The 25847-nt window shown below is 44.0% G+C and overlaps 2 protein-coding genes across 3 annotated transcripts in view; one reads left to right on the forward strand and one right to left on the reverse strand.

Moving 5' to 3' along the window:
• mre11 (double strand break repair nuclease mre11) overlaps nucleotides 1-25847 on the forward strand; it is a 247072-nt gene that overhangs the window by 128442 nt on the left and 92783 nt on the right. The window lies entirely within an intron of this gene.
• salm (spalt major) lies at nucleotides 9438-20129 on the reverse strand. Of its 2 annotated transcripts, none has more exons than XM_017251809.3 (4): nucleotides 19384-20129; nucleotides 11421-15271; nucleotides 11215-11295; nucleotides 9438-11041 (listed from the first exon to the last, which is right to left on the reverse strand). In XM_017251809.3, exons 1-4 carry the CDS (start codon nucleotides 19532-19534, stop codon nucleotides 11012-11014), a joined length of 4113 nt encoding a protein of 1370 aa, XP_017107298.2. In that variant the 5' UTR covers nucleotides 19535-20129; the 3' UTR covers nucleotides 9438-11011. The 2 variants fall into 2 exon arrangements, with proteins under 2 accessions (XP_017107298.2, XP_017107299.2); XM_017251810.3 differs by having other exon boundaries at nucleotides 10960-11041; nucleotides 11219-11295; nucleotides 19384-20128.

Raw genomic sequence — 25847 nt, forward strand, 5'->3', positions numbered from 1 at the left:
TAAGCCTAGAAAATGTCGCGTCGCTGTCCAGAGACTTGCAGAGTTGCTGCTGCCACGGCGCTTCGTGTCCGCATTTTGGTATTCAAATGAGTCTAAATGAGTCTCTACACGACGTGGACTGGCCAACTGTTTTCGCATTTTTTCACCCATTCCCCATTTTTTATTTTATTTATTTATGTTATTTTTGTGTTGACTTGTTGCTGCTGTTGCTGCTGCTTCTTGGCTCGCATATTTCATGAATCAAGTTGCTGGTAGTAGCGTGTGTGAAATGCGCGACGTTTGTTTAATTTATATGTGAATGCGCACGCGCAGTCACTTGCCCCTTATGCCACTCTGCCACTCTTGAACCCCCTCACCACCCCCGGCATCTACCCCATCATAGATGGCAGCAACACGCAATGTCCAAATATTTTGCATATTTTTTATTCGCTTTCCAATAGCCAACTCACAATATTTATGGCCCACGCTCGCCACGCCGTAAACTAGATCATTTTGATGATCTAACTGCCGATTGGAGGAGTACCTAGTGCTCGTATTTCTGCAATTGGACTTTGGAGCTGGCGGAGCTCCATATCCCGGACCTCCAGAGCGGCGGTGGCGCCACAGATTTGGCCTGCTGTAGAGCCCTGTTTTGGGTGGAAGTCGTGACTAATTACAGAAATTAAAACGCTGTAATTTAATTATGTATCTGCGATTTGTTATCGGCCCTGGCGTCGCCCATTTCAGTTGCTCACCCCCTTCTCACTATCGCAGCATCAAAGTCAATATGCAAAAAAGCACTGAGATAAATAGGTAGGTGATACTGCCTTCATATGGTATTAAGAATTTAAAACAGGGGCAGGGTGAGTCTCTTGGTATCTTTATATTTGCATCTTGAGACTATTTTGAGTTTTAGAATATGTTGATTTCTTCCAGGGTTTTTGTTAGTGCACCATCGTAAAAAAAGGAAAGAAAAGCTGAAGTCGGACTAGCCGAAGCACGGATACCTTTTGCAGTGAAAAATAGGATTGTATCATTTGTTTATACACCATAGGTTATCTGGTTCCTGTTTTATTGGAGCAAGATGGACATAGGAAGCTGAAAATTCAACTTTCGAAACACATCCCAGCCCATACATCGGTCACTTCTTAACCTACATATTTGGAATCAGAATACCATTAATGAATCATAGCTTCAATTCCCACGAATTTCTATCAAAAGCTAGTCAAAATGAAACTTATAAAATCTACTTTAATTTTTGGCCGATATCATTATGTTACCCCTTTACAAAATTTCGATTTTACTTTACCAGTTTTTGAATGAAATTTATAGTACTGATATAATTGATCTAAAATCGGGAAGGTCACAATTATTAAAGTGACAAGTATTGGCCGAGTTATAAACTTTATTATTTGACACTCGGGGTTTTGCCTACAAAATGGGTTCATTTTTGAATCGGCTGCAAAATTTTTAAAATAGGTATTAAGATGTAGGATAACAAAGGGTAGGGTATACCCTTTGGCGTATAGTATCCCTAAAGTATTGAAAATAAGGGTATCCCGAGTGGCTCTTGCAATGAACTGCATCTCAATGAAAGAAGAGAACAGTGGAAGAGCAGGAGGCGGACAAAGTGCAATTCATTTGGCCAAATACAAATACGCCAAGAGTTCACAAAAGCCCAGCAGAAAAAATTGTATAAAAAACAGCGGACATTGGGCATCGGGTCTTAGGACCTGACTTGCAGCAGAAATAAGAGTAGGAGTTGCAACGAGGAGTTGCAAGTTGGTGTTGGCGTTTTCCAGCCCCAGCATCAGCGCCATCGATATGCACTGATTTCCATATTCAAGCGATTTCGGGTTGTTCGTTTTCCAATTCAGTAGCGGGGATATGGAAGCTCTAAGCCAACCGACTAACTTGGCTTGTTAGATAAAATGGCAAACAAATTTGTGGTGCGATCCGGGTTTAAGATAAATGGGGAAAAGCTTATGAATAGAAAAGATGCGATTAGCTCTAAAAAAATCATTTGAAAAATGTAGTCCAATCCAGCCTCCAGTAGTCCTCGTTGCTTACCCATCGAATTCCTTACAATGTATTGCCTCATAATATTTATCGACTCGGTTAAATGGTAATTGAAAACTATTTCCAACGATAATGAAGCGAATTCGATGAAAAGTGAAAATTACTGCAGCGACGATAATGAAAACAAACAAGAATTCGCACAGGGCAATAAAAATCAGTGCACCGATCGCAATCTGGAATCGTCGAATATATGTACATATGTGCGTATGCTGGCAGTAGATCTACGTATATAAGTTGTATGGGATAGAGATATTGTGCCGACGACAGGGTGTAATTTAAATTGTATATTCGGGCATGTGAGCAACTTTTCGTAATCTATTAAAATGCATTTCGAACTGGGGGTTTTTTGGGCAGCGATTTTCGATTTTAAATCCACATAGAACTCCGAGCAAGTGCCATTAGGTTTCTGCCAGAGCCATCCATACATATTTATGGGATATACCTTATATCGCTATCGAATTAGCTCGAAAAAATTCAAAGACCGGCGAGGCTGGCGAGGATTTTGCAATTTGTGAATGAAACACAAAGTGGAAAATTTCTGAATTAAATTCCTTTCCAGCAACCTACGGATGGTGATGGTGATGGCGATGGCGATTTGCATGAGATCCGGAGTCCACCACTTGACCACTTGAGATCCGATGCAAATGCAATGCCATTTTCCCGAGAATCGATTGACAACTTTTCGGACTGTCTAATGCATCTCATTTGACCAACTTCTGAATATTTCGAGTGCCCAGCAAAGAATCTTGGCTGCTTTTTATTAATGGCTACGGGGAATTCATAATAAATGCTTATGGAGCAAGGGAACACATTTAACATTAAATGGAGTCGACCTGAGAAACTGCAAGGCCAATGCTTGTAAAAATTTTATAAAATATCCAAGTCCCCAGAGTTCACAGCTGACAATGGTTTTAGCCACAAGCCACTCGAGTTGGCTGAAAACAAACAACTCCAATCACGTTTCTCAAAGCGGCCAAAAAACAAGACTCATAAGAGCGCGAAACATTTTGTTGTTATTTTGTAGTTGACACCCGAAAAGCGCCAACTGCTGCTGGCCCACCGCCTCCCACTTCTGGCCTCCCGCCCACTCTCAGCCAGCCACTGGCTCTCACCTGGGCTCGCACCTGTGAAGTCGGCGACGGTCGCCAATCGATGGCTAAATGCTGGGCTAGGCTCGGCTATTAAATGGTGAGTACATTGCAAGAAATTCCATTTATTTGAAAAAGAGGGTGAATGTTTCAAGGCGTGGGTTTTTGTGTGTTTTTTTTTTTTTGGAGTGTAGTCATCCGATGGGGTCTAGCATATGGTCTTTTGTATCTGCAGACCGTGTTCGATGGCAGACAAATGTTTCGCACTGTTTGGGCCAATTCAATGAATTTTCGGCTAACTGTTGATGTTGCGGTTATTTTCCAAAGTCGGCTCGCATCAATTAAGAGGTGTGCACGGGCCGAGTCAATTAAGCTGCCGGCACTCAGCCTTCCCTATCGCCCACTATGGTACCCCCTCGGAAAATACCCCTTCCGGCTAGACAGACATCTTCCATAATGCCGCACGATTGCCGATAATCGGCCGAGATCCCTGCCCCCTGCACTCGCAATCGCAATAGCAGTTGATGTTGCTGGTTTGCTGGCAATTTGCTGCAGCAATTCATAATAACTGGGCCCGCTACCACCCACAGGGCGGTTGTTAGACCGCAGAAAGGGGGTTTTTCCTATGGAATGGCAATCAGACCCAAGACCCACCAGAGTTGCCCGCCTGCCTGGCTGCAACCCCCCAGCCCCACCCGTTGCCAAAATGGAGTTCGCGTCGTCGACTCCAATCGAGGCGAGTCATAGAAAATTGCTGCAATTTTATATTTACAGCAATTGGGCACAGGGAAGGTGCCAGGGAGCGAGTGAGACGGAGCAAAGGCAAATGTAAAAACATGAACTTAAAAATACATAATTGCATATTCCACCCGGGACCAGCCAGCAAACCAACCAACCAGGCTAACAGCCAACGGACCGATTGAGCCAACGTTTTTTTTTTTTTGCATCCCCAGACCCCCAGTATCTCTCTCCCCCTTTCCAGGCTCAGACCCAGACTCAGACTCAGTCTCAGTCTTGGTTCCAATCCCAATTGCCAACCCAAGTTGGACACACAGAAAGCTCTGTGCTGACAAACAACCAAACACTCATACGTCACGTTGATTGGAAATGCGGCACAGTGGTTACAGATAAGAGATTTGTTTGATAGAAGAATATATTTATGAGAAGCCTTAATACTTAGGATCTATGTATAAATATATAGACCCATAAGGTCCCATAATTCTAAGGAATATAATACTATTAGAGGAATTCTAATAACTAAACCTCTAAATTAGCTTAATCTGTTTTGAGAATAACACTACGTTGTTTATGATTTAAGACATATTTAATATTATACACATATGTATGTATTAGTAGCATATTTAGTTACATATTCAGTTTCTATAATTTAAGGCCCCCTCTGTCTCGAAAGTCTACAAAGTAAATCTACCCTTTAAGTTAATGTAATTTGATCTAAATATTTTAATATTTAATTTCTGGCTATCGAAAAGGGTAAATAAATTGCCCCAATGTCTGGCCCCAAATAATTTGATGTAGCGGAAGGCGGCCCACTGACTGTAAATTCAAATTATACATGCACAACAACAGCAACAAAATAGAGCCCCCAAAACTTTGTAACAAAAATACAAAAAAGAAAACAACCTCCAAAGCACATGAACACTTTACACTCTTCAGATACTTCTTCCTTTCCGGAGGGGGGAGAGGATAAAAAATAAAATAGCAAACCGTTTTGCATCCGCAATACTGCTACAAAAAAAATGCTAAAAAAAAAAAAATCAGGAGAGAAGAAAACAAAATCGAGGCAAATTTCATGACAGGCAAGTAATTTTGTTGTGATTTTTTGATTTGACCCAAACACTCGCTTTTGGAAGAAAAAAGAAACAACCAGCCAACCAACCAACACACTCTCCTGCAATTCGGGTTGAAACGTGCAATTTGTATTTGCGGCCCCCCCCCCTTTTCCCGCCGCCCCTTTTCCCCCCCCCCCCCCCCAATTTTCCATTCGTATCTCCCGAACAAAACGGCAATTATGCCGCGTTTCTGCTCCCAAAACGAGGGGGAAATATATTTGAAGCGCTTAGATTTGGACAGTGGGTGGCAGGAGTTGACTGGATTGGATTGATTGGAGCTGGGCAGGCCAAGCTGGGGGAGGTGGGTGCTGTGCTCTGGACAGGAGGCAGAGAACTGATATCCGGGTCGGGTCGGATTGGGTCTTTGTCCCGTTGATTTACAGCGCAACACAAAACGATGAATCGATGATTCCAGCATGAGAAATTAGATCGCCTCGCCGACGAACTCATCATCAGCAGCGTTGGCAACGTTGGCCAGCCCCAAGGCACACCGCACAGCATTGCCAACATTTAGAAACAAACAAATCACTGGCTTGGCTTGGCTCAAAAAAAAGGGATAGCTCTGGAAAGATAGTTAATGTCTTGACGTGGTCGAAGATTAAAATACTCTAAAGGGTAGAACTAGGTTGTAGTTATTAAAGGGTTTATATATAAATAAATAGAATAACAGAATATTTATTAGTTAAATCTTAATTAACAATAACTTTATACTTCCAACCCTATAACCTCATACCTCTTTCAATAGTTACCAGTTTATATTAACCCTTTGTTAGAGTATAAATAGGGAGCAATGGGATTGAAATTTTGAAAATTGCTGCTGGGATTGCGGGATTGTTGTTTGCCTGTAACCTCCCACTCCCTCCGAGGCCCCTCCGTCACCGCCATATGGATATGTACAACGTATCTGTATCGGGAGTATAAACTGTAGTAATTTTCTACTTGGCTCTCCGCTTTGCGCTGGGCTGCCGCCTGGCAAAAATTGGTTTGAAAGTTGACTCGCTTTTCAGTGTTTTTCATGTAATCACATGGCCATTCCTCACAAACCCACCCACTCCCCACCGCCCACTCTAAGAGGGGTCTGGGAGGGGGCTAAGCAGCCAAGCAGTAAATCGCGCTGACTGCTGCAAATGTCCGGCATCAGCATCCCGCTTAGAATTCCCAACCCGGGCTTTGTCTTCACCAGATTGCTCCGTTCTCCGTTCCCAATCCTCGATTCCGTTTTGTTTCGGTTCCTTTTCACGCCCAGGGGGCAGGGCCGATCGTCCCGATTAATGCCTCATCATTTGCAGCGGGGGCCGGGGAGCGGAAAAGCGGAAAAACAACGCAAATTATCCGACTCTGACAGGGCGTTGCCAGCCAAGTCAATCGCCTTCGATTGTCTCTGCGAAGTCCCAGTCTCATTTGGCCTAATGGCTGCCAGGATGCGTGTTGGCCAAAAGTTGATTGCGTTACAAGCCTTTTCAAAAGTTATTACCTCGACCTCCTTTTTCCAAATATTTCATCTGAGTTGGACTTATAGATACATTGTTTGTTTCCTGCTAATCCCAAAAGTGTTTTGGGGGCGTTCCTCCCTGCAATCCAAAAACAAAACATGAAGCCACCGCAAGAGTAAATCAAATAGGCCGCAAAAATATCATACACTTAAGCCGGGAACTGAAATACAAATCTTAAGGCCAATTAATCTGGCAGTGCAATATTATGATGGTGTCGATTACCCAAACAGACAGCCACGAGCCACCGACACGTGACCAGGGGATATGGCTTTTTCTAGCGAGGATCCTGCCTGGCTGTCAACTAATCCTGTGCATAATGTTGCCTAAATGCGAGCTCACGTCAGACTCAGGTCTCAGGTCTGGGCTCTGGCTGAGATAATCACTGAGAAAAAATGGATGGTCTATTAACCTAGCCAAGTAACTAACTCGCCACAAGCCAGCCCTAAAAGTAGAATAGGTTTTTCCTCAGTGCATTATTGATTCCCCAGCATCGAGTGGAGACTGCTGATCTGTGGAAGCCTTTTCCTCCGAATCTGCCGACGTCAAAATGCTGGAGATCCGACTCTTTTCTCAGAGGCGGCTCAAACGGAGGCCGCCATTGTGTGTCGCGGCCAAATGATGTGCCAAACTGACACTTGCCGATACACAGATACGGCCACTCAAACACCATTAAGGCGGGTGTGCGGCTACGCGGCGGCCACCATAAGGAGGTAATACTGTAGAGGGGGGCATTGCCATATTCCTGTTGATATTTGCCGGAATGATTGTTAGTTTTATTTTATTTTGTGACAATTTCAGCAGCAGCAACAGCTACAGCAGGAAATAATAAAAATGCAAACAAATCGTTAGATTTTCCTATCGAAGTGTTTTAGCCAAAGCCATACACCCCACCCACCCCTCGTGGCCGTTGGTTTGTGTGTGTGGCTGGTGTTATTGCCTTTTGTTGCTGGATGTTGCTGGATAGGAGCACAGTGGGCTGGTTTCATTAAATTCAATACTCCTCGTTTTATATCGACTTTTTTATTCAAAACTCGATATTCAAAAGCAGTTTCCATTAATTCTACCGACATGGTACATGGTAACGTTACAAAGATTAATGATATTGATTAGCAAGTACCCTGAGACTTATAAATAAAATTCTAATATCGATCGGTAATATCAAAGCAAGCGGAAACAATCAGGAAGCCATAATTAATTAGCCCGAGGGTTTGTGAGTGCGATTTTTGAGCTGGAAACCCCCAATCAGGCCCACGGTGGTGCCCTGATGATGATGACGCCGGGAGCTGCGATATCAGAAGGCTGAGACGGCGATGGGATCCGAGAGCTGAGAACCAAACTGAAGCCCGGCAATTTGTGCAATTTTTCTTGTTTAGATTGTTTTCGGTGTTTGGTGTTTGCGTTGTCGCCGGGCTGTGTGAGTTTGGTTTTATGCCTGCGATAAGCCCGCACACTGGCCCATAACCATTCTCATATTATTTGTAAGGATTTTTGCATTTATTGCCAGCGCTTTCAAGGATTTACCTCGCCAGCGGAGAGAGACCCAAACCCTAAACCCCCGGCTGAGCCCGAACCCGATCCGAATATGGTTGCAATAGTTATCTTAATAGTTATCAGCGGATGGTTGTTGTCGGTGCAGTTAGTGCGTGGAGCGGCCACTTTATTGGCTCTTGCCAGTTGAATTCGATGCCAATGGGCCGGCGATGGAGACGTTTGCCCTCTCGTGCCGTAAATCCATTAAATTGCCCCAAATTAAACTAAACTAAAAAGCCACGGAAATGGTTTATAAAAAACGGAGCGGAAGCGGAAGAGGGACGGAGACGGGGATGTGCGACAAAACTGTTGAAAACTTGTAAATAAACTGCCGGAATGAGAGCGGCAATTACACGCCTCGAATTAACATCCGCATGGAACAATAACTCAACTTGTGTAGCAACCCTCTGGCTGCCAAGGGTATGTAGGTATCTTGAGGTCCCTCCAAGCCGTATCTTAAAGGTGCCGCTGACAGATACAGGACTACCTACAGCAGATCTCCGCTGAGTGATGGCGGAATGAAAGAAATAATATGCAGTCCGGATCCGATCCGATCTGTAATTATTCCCCTTTCATTCCAGCGATGACAGTTTGTCAACGAGTTGGCATATTAACAGTGTTAATTACTCACCATCGGCATAGCTGAGTCGTGTAAGTGGAGCAGATGTTGCATTTAATAATAGAGTGATGAAGAAATTAATTCACCGGCAGTTATGGCCAGTTGTCTAGGCTTAGGTATTAGCATTGCTTTATGGCCACCTGGTCAATGGGAAGATGTAAATGACATTTCCAAATCGAAACCAGTCCAAACATCCATCACGGGCCACTGCAAGACAAACAAACAAGCTGCCAAACAAATAACAATAACCCAAAACAAAGCAGCACACACTCAGAACTCAGCGGGTGTCCGTCATTAAAAAGATGACAAAGCGTTGTCAACAAGAAATTTTTTGATTAACGACTAAAATGCCACAGCGATCGGTCGCAGCGATCTCATCGAAGACGTGGTCCCCACAGACCACAACAAAAAAGTTAACCAGAAAAAGCTAACGATACAAAAAAACAGACCAAACCAGGCAGCAAAAATTTGTTGAAGGTAAAATATCAATTTAAAAGGCAATAAAAATATTTCATTGCTATGGATCAGATCAGGCTCTGTGCTTGGTACGGATCCAACGCGATCCGATCTGTTGACTCTGTCGATATTCCGTTTCGATTTCGAATTAAAAGATTATGACGATAATAAACTTGACTAATCATTTTTATTACAGCCAGCGCCATCTGTTACCACGGAAATCTTGGAAATACGATTTTCGGGATTTTCCCAGAACTACCATCTCGATAAACCCCGATCTGGTGACCCCGAAGAAGAAATGCCACGGTGGTTTATTAATTTTTCATAACTTAAATACATATATTTATTTGTTCTTGTCAATAAATTTACTTTTATTTGCATTTGTTTTGTTTTGTGTTGTTTTTTTTTTCTTGGTTTTGCATAATAAATTATGAGACTATTCTTAATGCTTACGAACAGATTGAGATACATTCGTATCTGTGTATAATTTAAGTGTGGTAATCAATACATGTACTTAAGGCTAGAGGTTAATTCTTCCAATGAAGTGAAATTAGAGAGTGTGTGTGGTGTGTTTGGGTGTGATTCGTGGATCGGGGATTGTCCCCTGGGCTAACAACTAAATTAACTATGAATGTTAGATATCTTTTGTGGTTCTCTCATCTGTGATATGGAAAGCATTTTGCTGGGGCTTCGACTGGGTTTCCCCCTCTGCCAACCAGCAACTCGTAATTTGTATTTTCTTTTTTTTTTACATTTAATATCACAATTTCTCATATATATTTTTGTTTGTTTGTTTTCGTTTTTTTTTTATTCCTAACCCGATCTCGAAAGCAAAGCGTTTGGATTTCGAAATTTATGCTCCATAATTAATAATTAATAATAATAATAATAGGTAGTAGTATAGAGGGCGTGTGTTTGTATACGCATTATGTACAAGAGGTGGAAAATAAATCTAATTTACGAGTAGTAGGAAACAAAAGCCTGCGCTCGGCGTTCGCATCTAAATTTATAGCATGTCGTATTATTGCACATTCCAAATAGATTATTAACATATATGTGTCTCTGTGTTCTGGGGGATTTTGGTTATAATATATCATATATATGTATGTACACATATCTGCTTGAATCTTGCTTAGGTACCTATCATATTTACTTTAGCATATACCTTAAGATTTGCTTTAAATTCGAATTTTGATTTTACTACGCCTTCACTGTCCGCTTCAGCTGCTTCTGCTTCAGACACAGATACAGATACAGTCGCAGAGATACAGATGCAAAGATACATCCGTGTGCCTGCTTCTGCTTTTAGAGGTGTATGGTGTTGGTGGAACACGAAACGCTATCAGTCTCTTCATACCAAGCAGCCTTTGGTTCCATCTCCGGGTTTTTCGATTTTTTCAAATTATTCATTTTTGTTTAGCTGGAACACAAATCGCTTTTGATGCATCTTTGGATACGTTTCATGATCCGTCCTCGCCGGTATATTGGTATACCGGCAGGCTATACGGTTCTCCAGATCGTCAGATCATAAAAAATTGTTTATGAAAGCTGTTTAGAGCTGCCCCGGAGCATAATCATTCTATCGATCATGGATCAGCCCCGTTTGTTGTTAGCAACTTTTTTTGTTCACTTTTCTTTTTGAAACAACAATCAAATAATATTTTTGTGGGCAACATTTTATAAATATAAAAGATTTCTGTGTACTCGAGTGATCTTTACCAGACTCGGCCTCTATATCTCTCTCTCTCCGATTTTGCTCTATATCTTGAGATCATTGGGTTGCGAGAATCGATTGCATCTGACTGATTCTGATTTGGGGCTGCGATCGCCAGCGATCCTCCGATGGAGCAAGGTCATCTTCACCTCCATGGGTGGCGATTATTGGATGGATCGTGCTAGCGGTAACTGAGATTATACTTATTCGCGATCGGCGTTCAAGTCACTCATCTACAAGAAAGAATAACAAAAGGAAAGGCTTGGTAAGTAAAAGAAGTTGAAGGTTTGTTTGTTTGGGGATGTAATTGGGAATGTTTTTGAAGGATAATACTACTCATATTACTTTAGGAATGGAATGGGATGGAAAGGAATGGGATTGGGGGCATAAATATTGAAAAACTTACATACTTTACGGCACGATTTCTGAAGGTCTCCTGCTCCATATCGCGAATCTTGTGGGTCAACATGTGTTGCTTGAGATTGCCCTGAAAACGTTAAAAAAAACAAAGAAAACTCTTATTAAATTTATGTCTTTAAGTAAACAAATATTCCCCAATTAAAATATAAGAAATCCCCCAAAACTTGCAAAAGTGAATAAAATAAAACCCACCTTGGTCGTGAAGCCGCGATCGCAGATGCTGCACTTGAAGGGCCGCTCCTTGGTGTGGCTCCTGTAGTGGATCTCCAGCGCCGAGTGGCAGGGGAATGTCTTGTAGCAGATGCCGCATGTGGTGCTGCCCCGCACCCCGCTTAGCGCCAAAGGATTGAACGGAGCCGCCGGCATCACCGACTGGGCGATCTGGTTCATGGCGTTGCACATGTTCTGGGTGGTGGCGGGCGGGAAAAGCGGGAGGTTGGGGAACATTCCAAAGGGCGGTCGGGCGCCCATGAGCGGATTGGGTGGCGGGCCCGCAACCTCTCCCGGCCGCTGCGGCTGAGGCGGTTGCGGGGAGGTCTGGCGTTGAGCGGCGGCCGCTGCTGCTGCCGCCGCTGCTGCCGCTGCCGCCTTCTGCTGGGCCTCGGCAGCCTCCCGGCGGAGCTGCTCCTGATGCTGGTGGAGTGCCGCCATCTGCTGGTGGTGGTGGTGCTGGGCCGCCGCCGCCGCTGCCACCGCCGCCTGCTGCTGCATGAGGTGCTGGTGCTGCTGCTGCAGGTGGTGCTGCAGGCCTGGTGGCAAACAGTCAATGCCCACGCTGGGAGGCAGAGGGGAGGTCAGCAACGAGGTGGGGGCATGGCTGGGACTGCGCGGAAGGCTGGGCGGACTGCTCACCACGGGCTTTTCCTTATTGGTGGCGGGCAAGGGGGACCTGGATGCAGGCTGAGCTCGCGGGGTCAAATCCAGAGCTCCTTGGGAGGCCTCAGAGCGGGCGGGCGAGGCACTGGGCTTCTGCACCACCGACGATGTGGTGGGTGAGGTCGGAGCCGAGGTGGAGCCCACAGAGTGGCCACCATGGCTGGAGGCCGAAGATCGCGGCCGCACAGGATTCGTGTTGACCACTCCCGTGGCATCGATCCTTAGCTTTTGCTCAAACAGTAGGGACTTGAAATCATCCCCGGATCGTGGCCTGTCGTTCTGCTCGTGCTCCAGATTGCTGTTCGACAGATGCTCCGAAGAGACATCGTCGTCGTAGTCCTCGCCACAGTCCATGTTGTCCTCCAAGTCGCCCTGAGAAGACTCCGAGCCGAGGGCTCCGTTGTGCATGCTGTGGTTGGGATTCGGAGGACCTCCTGCTCCAGGCAGAGCTCCGAAATGGAAGGCGGCAGCCGCAAAGGGATTCATGAAATGTCCCGGCATCATGGAAGGCGGCGGATCACGGATCTCTGCTGCCTGGATCTGCTCCGGCGTCAGATCCGTAGGCTCTCCGGTGTGCAGGCGTATATGCTGCTGAAGAACGAGGGCGTTGGAGTACTTCTTGTGGCACACTGGGCACTGGTGAAAGTTGCGCATCGGCGGCCGGATCTTGTGCACCGCCATGTGGGTCTTCAGGTTGCCCTTGGTGGTGAAGGCCCTGCCGCAAATGCGACACTTGAAGGGACGCTCCCCGGTGTGGGTGCGGTAGTGCATCTGGAGGGCACTCTTACAGGACAGGACGCGGTCGCAGACCACGCACTGGTTAGGGTCGCTGATCTTCTTGTTCTTCATCAGCTCCTTCAGCTTCATGGTCTCCGAGGTGTTCGACACCTCGATGAAGTTCTCCCAGGAGTTGTCGTTGCTGTGGGGTCGAGGCAGCAAGGCTGCCATCTCGTGCTTGATGGGATTGAAGAAGGGAGACCTGGCCATGTGGTGAGGATGGTGATGCGGAGGTGGAATTCCAGGCGGCGGTACTCCAGCTCCCGCCGGCGACCGCACCGGAGAGTGGTGCTCCGGCGACAGGGTCTTGGCGGTCGTGAAGTTAAGCGGGAACCGATCGGCGAAGAAATCCTCGCGAGGCGGCAGCTGTCCTGGTGTAGGCAGGTGATCCAGGTGCGAGCCCGGAGAGGGTTGAGGGTGCATCAGGGCGGGTGGCTGGATGGGCTGCACCACCGGAGGATAGCCAAGGTGGCTGGGTCGGTGATGGTGGGGCGACGGCTGCTGTGGCAAAGGGGAGGGACTCCTGCGATGCTCCTCCTTGTGAACTTGCTCCTGTTCCGGTTCATCATCCACGCGCTCCTCCTTGATGCGCACCTCCAGTGGCAGGGGCTCTGGCTCCGGCGAGGAGTTGCGATTGTCCTGCTCCTCTTCTCTTTGGCTCATTGCCTCTTCTTCGTGCTCATCCTGCTGCTGCTGATGCTCGTCCTTCTCCTCCTCCACGATTTCTTTCTTCACCGGAATAGCTGCCACTGCCTCCTCCTCTTCCAGACGCGGCGAGGGCTTACGCAGATCCGTGGGCAGGTCCTGAGGGAAGAAGGGATGCGGAGCACCGGCTCCCAAGCTCTTCAGGATCTCCATGGGCGGACGATAGAGGTTCTGCAGTCCCGGGAAGGCCGAAGCAAATGGTCCGGAAGGCGGCGCCGGCGAGTGGGTGGGCGAGCTGTCTGTGGGGGACATCTGGTCCAGCAGAGGCGGGTGGAACTTGTCCATGTGCTCGGGGATTGGAGTTGCGTTCATCGGCACGTGGGGGAACTTCTGGGCATGCCGCTGGAAGTGGACCTTCAGGTTTCCCTTGGTGGTAAAGCGACTGCCGCACACATTGCACTTGAAAGGACGCTCTCCGGTGTGAGATCGGATGTGGATCTGGAGCGCAGAGTCGGAGCCGAAGACCTTCCCGCAGTACCGGCAGCGGTGCTTGAAGAACGGCTCATTGCGACCCTTGCCGTCTCCGTTCTTGTCTCCGAAAGCAAAGTCATCGGCCATGTTATTGGCAAGGATGCCCTGCGAAGCAGAGTCCAGGACCTCCTGGGCCCTTTTTTGGAGCATCTCCAGGGAGTTGGGCTCCGGCAGGTCATCGTGGTGGGTGATGATGCTGGAGGCCAGGTCTGAACCGAAGGGCAGGGGAGTGTTTTCGAGATCTTTCAGCTTGGAGAGGGCATCCTGCGAGGAGTGGTTCTCCTTGTGGATGGAGGCCTCAGAGCTCAGTCTACGGCTAGGCTGCGACTCCAGGTCGTGCTCTCTCCTCCGCTTCAGGGTTTCTCCCGGAGAACTGCAGGTCTCTCGCAGTGGAACTCCGGCGTTGATTAGATGCTGCCGGGCCTTGGCCTCAGCCATGCGGGCCTCGGCCTTTTGGCGGAGCTCCATGTCTGCGATGCGCTCTTCCTCCTCGTATGTGTCCGTCTCCTGTTCCTGATCCTGGTCCACCTCCTGCTCCTGCTCCTCCTCCTGTTCGTCCTCCGACTGCTTGGCCTGGTTGAGGGCCAGCTGCGACTGCAGCTGCTGGATGAGCTGGATCTGGAAGAGCTGTTGCTGCTGCAGATTGAAGAGGGTCTGCTGCAGGAAGGCGAGCTGCTTCATGGCCGCCTCGTTGTCCGCCCCGGTGGATCCGTTGGCAATGGTCTTGGCCGCGAACTGGGCAATGGCCATCTGCATGTTCTGAATGGCCTCCAGGGTCACTGGCGCGCCGGCTGCTCCTGGCAGACCTCTCATCTCGGTGGGAAGCATACTGCTTGGCTCCTCCCCCATCTCCACATCAACCTCGATGTCCTTCTCCTTTTCGGGAGCTCTCTCCGTGGCCGCCTCTTCGGCACTGGCCTCGGCGACCGGGGAACTGGGCATCGAGCCACTGGCATTGGGCTCGTGCTCCCGTTCGCGGTCCTCAGAATTTGGTTTTGTCATTACTACCTTGTTATTGTTATCCTCTATGGATTCGATTTCAGTGTTCTCCAGCGATTCTAATGGCTTTTCTACCTGTTCTTTGATGGAGGATACCTGTTGATCCTGATCGTGGTGCTCCTCTTCCGGCTCGGGACTCCGGCTGGGACTGGCCGTAGTAGTGGCCGTGGTCAATGGCGAGCAGCCACCATTCTCTTCTTGATCGCTGCCTGTGTCTGAAAGAACGAAATAGAAACATCGTATTTTTGTTAAAAAAAAGCTTTAAAATAAAACTTAAAACTTATTCAGTTACATTGTTTGCCAATTTAAATCTTAAATTTAAATAGTTTTTCCTCAAAAACCCATCATGATTGTGACTAATTACAAAAGTTACAACAAATCGTATTGGAATGTGCAGCTTTTTTCTGCCGCTGCTGCTCTTGCTGTTGCTATTGCCGAGTAACTTGGAGTTGGAGCTAAACCAAAATAGTCGCTGGCTGGTTGGGATTGTTGGCCATTTCCCGATAACTTGGCTACCTGTTAGCTGTCTCCGTCTCTCCGCCCTGCCACCCCCTCGACCACTCCGCTGCATATGACTTAATCGCCGGCAATTGTTCGTTGCAATGCGTTAAAGTTGCTGGCGGGTGTGGGGAGATTGCTCCTAGCTCCTACCTCCTAGCTCTTGGCTCTTTCCGATGCTGCTGCTTTGGCTGCCAACTGAATGCAATTACATTTCTTGTTAAAGCATGTGTTCTCTCTCCTTTTCCCTCTACCTCAGCCTCGGCCGCAGCTGTTTTTTGTTTTTCCTTTTTTTTTGTTGTGCTGCCCACAATTAGTCTTCAAGTCGATCGCCGGCAGTTGCAATTGTTGCTGTTGCTGATGCTCGTGTTGCTGCTGCTGCTTGTGCTGGCCAACTGATGCTCACTTGTTGCCAGGTAAGCTGTCCAAGGGGAGAAAGCAGTTGACAGCCGTTTGGCCTGGTCCAGTGCCTCTGACTAATTAATCGCGGCGAGCCTAAAAAGCAAACCAAGTCACAGATTGGCCCGCCAGCAACACCAGCAACACTAGCAACACCAGCAACTTTTGCCGCACACGCACATATAATATAATTTATGATAAGTTAAAGCCAACAACGAACTCGGGCCAACACACCACCTCGTTCGATATATATAATAAAACATATTTCTGCACAAATCAAACGAGTTGGGCAAGTTTTCTGTTTTCGACCACAAAAGATACTCAGATACAGTACAAAAAAAAAGATACAGAGATAGACTGGGCCTGGCGACTATCAGCGCCATTTGCATATCGATCGCATTAATATTATTTTTATTATTACTTTTCGCTCGCAAAATTCATTTTTTAAAAAATCGTTTTGAATTTGTGAAATATTAAGAGAGTGTTTGTTGTTTTGTTAAAAGTAAAATTTTGTTTTTGGTTACAATTACAGTTCAAAAACGAAACCGCTCGGCCGAGGAGTTATGATTATGATTGCTGATAAGTGAAGTGTATTTTAATTAATTGAAATTAATTATAATGTTGCCATAAACCTTTCAGACAGCGGCAGTGGCGGCGCGGCGGCGACTCGCAGCTCACAAGCAAAATAAAACAACTTCCAATTATGACGAACATAAAATTGTCTCGAACATGGTTAAGTCATTTTGCAATTGGTAATAAAATTGTTAAATTTACAATAACAATAAACGCAGCTTGTTTATTGTGTTGGTGTAACCCAGGGGGGAGCTGGGGCATCTGGGGGATCTGGAGGAGGAGGAGGCCATTGCCTTAGCGGCCCGATTCGATTTCGATTTTTAGTTTGCGCGTATTTTAGTTCCTCGGACGCGTGGGCGCCCAAAACAAAATATCCAAACATTTAACTTAATCTATACAGCATGTATGGGTGGCTGTGTGTATATATCGATTCCGCACGTGTGTGCCTGTGTGTGAGCCGTTTAAAGATTTATTTTTTTTGTCTACCAAAAATGTATTTTGTTCTACTGACAACTGGCTAGGTTCATTCCGGCCATTCCGTGCGTTCTGTATCTATGTATCTGACAGATAAATAAATATGAAATTGTGAAACGAGACGCTGTCGGCAGGAAATTATATTTCCCATTGTTCCTCCATATAAATTAAATCGCGCCAGTTTAAAGGTGGATTAAGTCAAGCCATAAATTCAGCAGTTCGGTCTGTTGGCTAAAATCGAATGAGTTATCTCCACTCTGCATGCGCAACTAAATCGAATAAATCCCACCCCAAATGGAGGGCCCCAACACCGCTGACGAATACTCATAATTGCTAACCCCAGTCTGTCCATCAACTCATTAACCAATGTCAACTTTTTGGCATTTTATGTGTCCAAATATTTTCAACAACATTTTCGCAGCTTTTCCGTTTTCCGTCCTGTCATGGCTGTTGGCTCATAAATTTTGTTTGGGTTTATTTTAGCTTTCAGCAAATCAATTTTTTATTCCCGCCAGAGCTACTCACTACAGGGAGAACTAAATTAATTGAAATATATATATTTATTCCTGCGAAGAGTGAATTTATTTTTTTGGGTAAATAGCGCTTCCTGTAACGAACTTTGGGCTGGGCTGTGAGAATTCCCTTGAATTAGTGCCTCCACCTCGACGCTTGTGAGTTCATTCCTCCTCTAACCATTGACTTTTGCATACGCCTCGAGTTTAGTTCTGGGCTGACTTTCAATTATTCCATCGTCATATTCAATATGCAAATCGCTGCGAACCAACCGTGAGCCCGCTGGCCTGAGGTGAAACAAATGTTCAGCCAATTGGAAAATGCAAAAAACAAAAAGCTAAAAAAAAACGGAATACGAAATAAAAACTACATAAAATGTACACAAAATGTGTGGATTGAAAACAGCAGAAGCACATCGAGTATATGGCATAATTGAATAATATATCGAAAGTCCGGTCTGATCGGATTTCGCAGCCATAGGTCAGACCATGGGGAAGGGTTTCAATTGAATTTCATATCCAAGTTATAGGGAGAACTAGATTCCGAAAAAAACGCAAAATCGTATAAATAAAAATAATTAAATAATTAATGTCATTAAGTTATGCGATCCCGACATTGATTGCAAAACAAAAAGCGACGCAAACCGAGGAGCATTTCCATATTCGCAGACAGCGCAGACTGCATATATTCAAAAATGGAATACATCGTTGTGGCTTATACTCCATATAAATCATATGGAAATAAGCAGCAACTCTCTGCGAATCTGCTTCGATTTTCATTTTAGCGATATTAATTTAATTTATTATCCCGCACTAATGAGTTAACATTTATTAATCCCCGAACCAGCAACAAGGCACATGAATATATAACTATATATAGCTGCGAATGTACATATATGCCTTCATATGCGGTGTATAAATAAAAACCGCGCCAAACAAATTGATAAAATTAAATAAAAAACATCCCCACTCACACAGCCAGAATGTTTATCACCTTTTTAAAGCTTATGGCCAGCAATTTTCAAATTTAATGTGAACTCATTTGTAATTATTAATATACAGCAACTATTTACTGAAAAGTATGTTCAGGATTTAAGTTTAAAGCCCTTTAAATAAATAATTAAGTTTTCTGGCACTGGTATGCAAATGGCCGAAAATCAAAGCTTTCAAAACCAATTAAAGAAACACGCCTGCCGAGAGGCCTCCAAAAATATACTCAAGACTCAGTCAAGCCGATTTCGGTGCCTTTCCCAAAACTCATTTCTGCTTCTATGAGCCGAAGCCATATTTAAATCATATAGTTTTTAAGTTGCTCCATTAAATCGAAATCGATTTTTGATTTATCATAAAAACAAGCTCTGCCAATAGCAGCTGTTAACGTTTAAATTAAAACAAATCAGAAACTGGAAATGCAAAACCGAAGAAATATAATTTATATGTATAAATTAGTCCATAAAATCGGAGGGGGGACTGGTGCAGTCGGACCTGCAGAGCCATGGGTTTCTAAATGCTTCGATTTGTGACACATTTCAAATGTCTGCCTACCACTTTTTATATTTTATTAAGCTTCCTCTCCGAAAACGCCACAATTATTAATGTTGGCCCAAACTTTTCGGAGTCTTATCAATAAAATGGAAAACAGTCAGAGCCCGTAGGTCGAAACTATATTATGGAAATAATAGCTTCAGAAATGGGGAAAAGACAATCATGACAAATTTGTTAAACATTTTTAAATGGTTCAGTTACGTATCGAAATTTGTAAATTTTGTTTTATGTTCCGCTGATAGGAGACTACTTTCTAATTTTGGTTTTTCTTTCTCCAAAAACTTTTGGGCACGACTTTTAATTAAATGCCTTGCCAGCTCGCTCACCTTTGTCGGCGCTGCGAGCGCGATCCTTCAGCTGTTTGACAATGCCATATTTCACTGTGCCAAATTGTATCATTTTATTGATGGTCTCCTGGTGATTATCCTTGAAGTCACTACGCATCGCACACAAAACGTTGGACAGGTGATTTTTCATCAAGAGAACTTTTTCAAAAACGCACGCTTCAAGCACTTTCTCTTCTCGAGGATGTTTTGGTTTTTCGTTGTCGTTGGCTTTCCCGCGACTCGTTAACTGTTGATCATTGCACCATGTTTATTATTGCATTGGTTGTGTGATTGTTATAGGGAAAAATAATTCTTTCTTTCGATTTTCTTTCTGGCTCATACCGCCACCGTGAAAGTAGGGCTGTAGCACTTTGCGTTTTGCCGTCGGCAGGAGGTATCGCGCGATGCCGTTGGCTGTCTGGCCGATTTAACTTAATTCGTATTTGTAATTACAACTACTAGTTGGCTAGCTGGCCGGTGATTTTCATCGTTCTGCGGTGGCTCTTGTTTTGATTTTGATTTTCGCGGCAGGGACTCGGACTCGAACTCGTGGAAAACTGTGCGAGTTACGCATACGCAGCGTAGTCATACGCAACGTGGCCCAGCGCGGGAGAGAGTATAGAGAGTATGTCGAACGTTACGTTCAGCGCGTCGAAATAGCACTGACACAAAATATTTATCCGTCAGATACGTTCCGAAACAAATACAGCCGCCCGACCCGAGACTTCTTTTCCGACTCGGCTGACGTTCGGCTCGCCGCTTCGTGGGCCCCGCGACCGGTTCCGGTGCGTTGGTGTGTGTTCGTGTGCGTGAGCCTCTCGTGTGTGTGTGTGTGCTGCGATATTACAGAAACTGGCATATCCTGGCATATCATTCAGCCAACCCACCTTATACGAGGTGGCTCTCTCTCGCATTTCATATAATTTTTCATATGCCCTCTCTCGCTCCCTCTCATCATAATTTTTATTAAACTGCGATCTCGCTTGCTCGCCGCCGCTGTTACTGTTACTGTTGCCAGCCCTCTCACTCACACTCAGGTGTGTCGGGTTCTTCTGTTGTTTTACCTGAGACCTGGAGAGACGTTTATGAAACTTGTTCGGTAAATTATGAGCTGCTCTCTCGCTCCCACAAAAAAAATCACAAAAAGGGGAAGAAAAATGTTGCGCCGGCAGAGGCGCTGCTGCGGCGTCCGCGACAGTGGCAACTTCCTTCCGCCTTTTGCGGCTCACCTTTGCGCCATTGTTGTTGTAATATTCTTCGGGAGAGGTGCGCTGACTGGCTCTCTCTCTCTGTCGTGGGCTCCAAAAGTTCCCTCGCTCGCTCGCACTCTCGATTAATAATTTATCATAATTCATAGGGGGCCAAGTGCCCTGCCCTTGGGCAGCCGGCCATCTCGCTTGCACTCGCACAAAATGGCGCCTGCCATTTGTTGCGCTCTCTCTTACTCTGGCTTGCTTTGTCTCGCTCCCACGCTAGTGCTATCTCCGTCGTTGGCGCAGTTATGAGCGTTGTTGTTGCCTTTTTTAATTTCGGTTTTATAAGATTTTCTGTTCTTCGCTATTGTTCGTATTTTGTCAGCCCCATCGCCCCCACCCACCTACCCAAATCTGACTTGGGTGACTCTGCTTATTCGTCAGTTTTTATATATGAGTATGGATGAGTTTGAGTGGGGGTATGGATGGATGGATGTGAATGTGTGTGAATATTATGAGCCATTCATCAAATTGTTTTTGTTGCTTGTTTTTGTTTCTTGTGACTTGGGCAACTCCCACTTCTTTAATTATTTTCTTATAGCTATCGCCCTCTCGCTCGTTCAGGAAAGAATTTATTCCAGCATTTCAAGTTTTTTTTTATAAATCCTTTCGTACCAGTTGCTATTTTAATTGCAAATGTTCTTTTGTCTACCTGCAACACCTGGCGATAATTTACCTAAATTTTTAATTGAAATTCTGGCTTTAGAAAAGCATCTGACAAATGCATTATGATTAATTGAGTGATTACTTTACAAAGTTTTTCTTAGACTGAGTAAATGACGAATAAAATTGATCGATTGTTTAAAGAAAAAGTAATTAAACCATTGAGATATTAGCCATCTGTATTGTTGGGTGTTGAAATTTGCATCTTCAAATATGCAAAAGTCACATTATTAATTATGCACACCAAAATGTGTTCGTTGTTGTCTTGACATCTATCCCGCCTATCGTTGATCTCTTGACCTATCGATATTCTCGTTCACTTCCTTTCTGGCATCGACAGCGTGTGGTACACTAAAAATCTAATTGGGCGTTATTATTTATTCATTGGTGGTTTTCTGGTTAATACTTAATTGTATTACCTTTTTATTATTAAATAACAATAGGTTATGGGCCCAGACACAATTACAATGAATATGTGGTAACGCTTTGATTGTTACAATATAAAAGTGTATAAAGTGGAAAAAAGTTTAAAAGTGTGTGTGTGCATACGAATATGCAATTCTGCAAATGTACATACGGAATGTACATGAACAAGAAGTGATCACTAAATAATAAAGGGAATCGTTAAAAGAATTAAATAATTTTTTTTTATTTTGTTATATATTTCCACAGCAAAAAGCACACATACATTTAACCAATTCGCCGAGATCTTTCTAGAGACGCTTCGACGAATTTGCCGCAAATCTCCGCGTGGTGGCAAGACGGAGTTACCAGACAGTGCTTTTTGTGGCATAACAAAAAGCCAACGTTAAAATATCTGAAGATTTTTGGTTCGACGGTATATGCATTGAATAAAGTACAAAAAAGAAAGTTTGACGAAAAGTCAATTAAAGCTATACTTGTTGGATATGAACCAAATGGTTATAAACTATGGAATGAGGAATCGAGGAAATTTATGACAGCAAGAGATGTTGTGGTGGATGAAATAAACATGCTAAAACCAAGAGTTTTACATGGAAAAGATTCGGATGTTCAAAGTAATACTGTTGAACAAAATAATGAATCTTTAACTAAAGAAAATGAAGAGTTGGATTTTCCTTTAATGGAAAATAATGAATCTGTTGATTCTGAATTAAATGAACAACTCAATGAAAATTCCACATATCTTGAGAATGCCGATCCAGTCGTTGAAACTGGTGATAAATTAAATGAAAATGAAGAGGAAGAAGAAATCAGACGTAGTGAAAGAATTAAAAGTAAACCCAAATTATCATATCGATTTTTAGAAAGATGTCTAATGAATACTCAAATAAGCTTAAATGATATTCCTAATACCTTTGATGAGATTAAGTTTCGTGAGGACAGATCTTTCTGGGAGAATGCTATACAAGATGAACTTAAGTCTCATTTTCAAAATAATACCTGGACTTTAGTGCATAAGCCAGATAATAAGAACATAGTTGATTGCAAATGGGTATTTAGTATTAAACAAGATGAATTTGGGAACTTAGTAAAGTACAAAGCAAGACTTGTAGCGCGGGGTTTCACTCAAGAATATATGACTGACTACGATGAGACATTTGCACCAGTTGCACGAATATCCAGTTTTAGATTTTAGTAACTCTTGGGAAACTAAAAGTAATCACTCAGTTTGAAAAGCATATTTCACATTTTTTCGAAAAATAGTTATAGCTACTAGAGCTACTTACCCTTATATCCGAAATCCTCCGCGCGAGTTGACTTTATTACAGAACCACACCAGGAATGTGATAAATTCGGCTGGGAAAAAGAGAGAAAGGACTTGCTTTCTCCTCTCGACTTGCCAGGACGAAAAAAAAAACAACAATGAGCTGGAATAAAGGGAGGCATTAATAACGCTGCCGGCGTCGACGTCGCCGTCCCCCCGAAGGGATGAGTGGGGGAGCAGAATGGGGGCTGTCATAAATTTCGGCTGGCGAGAGCCACCCGAAGAGAGTGCCAATAAAATGCTGAAAAACGGGAGAAGTAGAAATAATATTACATATAAAAATGGAAAAGAAAACTGAAGTAGGGAAGAAAAGGCAGTAAGCATGGGGAAGACGGAGTGGGGTATGGGGCCAGCCACCTTGCGCACCAGTAAGAAAAAGCCACCAACACCAGCATCGGCTGCGAGAGTATGGGTGTGTTTATGTACAAGGCAAATACATAATTCATAACGCTCATATTCCCTCATTTTACGCCAGCGTCGACCAACGAAAAAGCCGAACAGCGGATCTGCCCTTTTCATATCTGCCATCATATTCACACCCATACTACAGTGACCCCTATAGTAGCCACTCTCAACACAGTCTCTCATACACGCACACTAGCGCACTCAACAGACTCTCATAATAGAGTCTGATAGACTCTCATAATCATAACGAAAACAACAACAGCTATACTTGCCTACAGGTTGCCTTCTCTCTCTTTTTTCTGTAACGCGGAATTCTCTCTCCTCTGTTAATGTTAAAGTCTTATACGCCTGCGAACTGTTATTGCGAAGGGGGAATCACTTCTGTTAATACTATGTTTTCGAAGTTCAGAAATCGAACTTTGAAAAGACTGAGTTTACTTTTAGAAACCTAATATTTAAATCAGTGGACGGCACTCAATACATTGATACAATTTTAAGGCATAAGTATTAATAAAAAATAGCCGAAAGTATTACACATTTATTCTGTGTGTGTGGCAGAGCTCGGGCACAGAAATATTCTATGCCGACCACAGATTTAAATACAAATCTTTAATATTTATTTTATTTCGTCAAATTTAAAATCAAGATTGGACCATTTCCTAGTCTTTGGTTGGTTTCCTATAAATGATTTCATTTAATTTATGGCTATGCAGATTGGTATCCATCATAAAAAGTTCCAGATAGGCATGATATATGGCAAAGCTATGAATAAACAATCTGCAAAATCCATTAGCTTCATAACCATAAACAATGGATATAAGTTTTTTATTTTCTGGCTAAAACTTAAAAAGGTTAGCTCGAGGATAGCTTAATTAAATAAAAATGTGACATCACTTTGTCTTGTTTTTCCAAAAACGTTAAGCATCGTGAATGTTTTTATTGTTTATATAATTTTTAATTACCTATCGGAATCCTCTATCAATTATTCATTGATTGAACCTTTCGAATACCGGCTGAAATCAAAATTCAATCGACAAGCTCCGTTTTTGTCACCCTACTTCTTCAACCCCTTTAACCAGTCCCTCTCTTCCTTATCTTAGGGCCATAATCTGTTGGCCGAATTTCAATATAGCGTTCTGCGGTCTCTTTGTTGCCCTACATTAAAATCCAAAACGAAAAAAAACTGAAATTAAACGCAACTGAAATAAATAAAAAACGGAATTGCTTCCGTTCGGGTCGGATCGGTTTCTTGGGACAAATTTATGGGGCAAGGCACTCAAACGATCCTGCCGAGTGCGGTTCCCTCAAAGTCCCTCCGGGGAAAGAGCAAAGGAAATCCCGAGGCGGAGGAAATCGACTTGAAAGTGAATGTGAAACGTAAATGCGGCGAGCATTTCAAATACCCGACGATCGGCTGCCGTAATTATTGGTCATTCTAGGGGCCGACAACAAATTTTCCAGAGTCTCAGGCACGTTCCTTTCTTTGCTAACCCCCCTGCCCCTGCCCCAGCTTGTTCGCGGGGTGTCCTGGCAAAAAGGATTCGCTGTTCGTTTGTTCTGGCCGCCAGCGCTTTTCACACTTGCCTCTCATAAAAATTATGGCAGTTAGTTCCAGTAATTTTAAACGAATATTCGACGATAGGTTTATGGAACTGTGAACTGAAAGGTCTAGCAATGTGGAAAGCCTTCAAAAAAATTAAATTTTTGGTGTATATATTATTTTATTTCTAATCTTTAGCCTGACCTAATATTTCTTGTAGATTCTGTACTAGAAACTTAAAAATCTTCTACAGATTTGGGTAGTTCTTATCACGAGGCCATCTCCAAATTCAAAATCCAAAGCGCATGCGTGACTCCATTCTAGGGACGTGGACGCGGACGTGCCCACTTCGCGGCAAGGTTCTCTGGACTGATGGAGAAGTTAAGACTCGGGTTTGGGGTGCGTTTTATGGCTTGAACCGAGCTACCGTTTTGGAATTTTAACAATTTGAACAAAATTTTATTTGATTTTAATGTTGAGCATTTTTGCCGCCTTTGTGGTTCGCTTGCCCGCCCATTAATCCCCCCGAGAGCCATTTATTGTGTTAATTAAAAATTCTGATCGCATTCGGCTGAGAAATTTTCTATCAAAATGCGAACTCATTTAAATCGCTTCGAAAACGTTTGATGTTTGGTTTATGAGCCCCATTCCAAGCTCATTTCTCCATCAAATCTGTTTTTGTTTGGTCTTTGGTCGGGTTATAAACGAAATTATTGTCGGTATGTGCAGGTTTTGGAACTGAAATTAATTCTTTGAGATTGGAGCTTGGATAGGTCTCGATAGGTAGTACCATGATTGTAAGTACTGATACTGATGGTTTAATTGTGGGGACAGAATTCTTTGCAATGGTTACAAA

The sequence above is a fragment of the Drosophila bipectinata genome, chromosome 2L (genome assembly GCF_030179905.1).
Source record: "Drosophila bipectinata strain 14024-0381.07 chromosome 2L, DbipHiC1v2, whole genome shotgun sequence".
Taxonomy (NCBI): domain Eukaryota; kingdom Metazoa; phylum Arthropoda; class Insecta; order Diptera; family Drosophilidae; genus Drosophila; species Drosophila bipectinata.

Bases quoted from the DNA above. Each gene is read 5' to 3' on its own strand.
- salm (XM_017251809.3), bottom strand. From the start codon at position 19,534: ATGAAAAATCACCTGTCCAACGTTTTGTGTGCGATGCGTAGTGACTTC. The intron at 11,296-11,420 runs GTGGGTTTTATT...TAACGTTTTCAG, and splicing joins ATCGCGGCTTCACGACCAAG to GGCAATCTCAAGCAACACAT. The intron at 11,042-11,214 runs GTAAGTTTTTCA...TCTTTCTTGTAG, and splicing joins GAAATCGTGCCGTAAAGTAT to ATGAGTGACTTGAACGCCGA.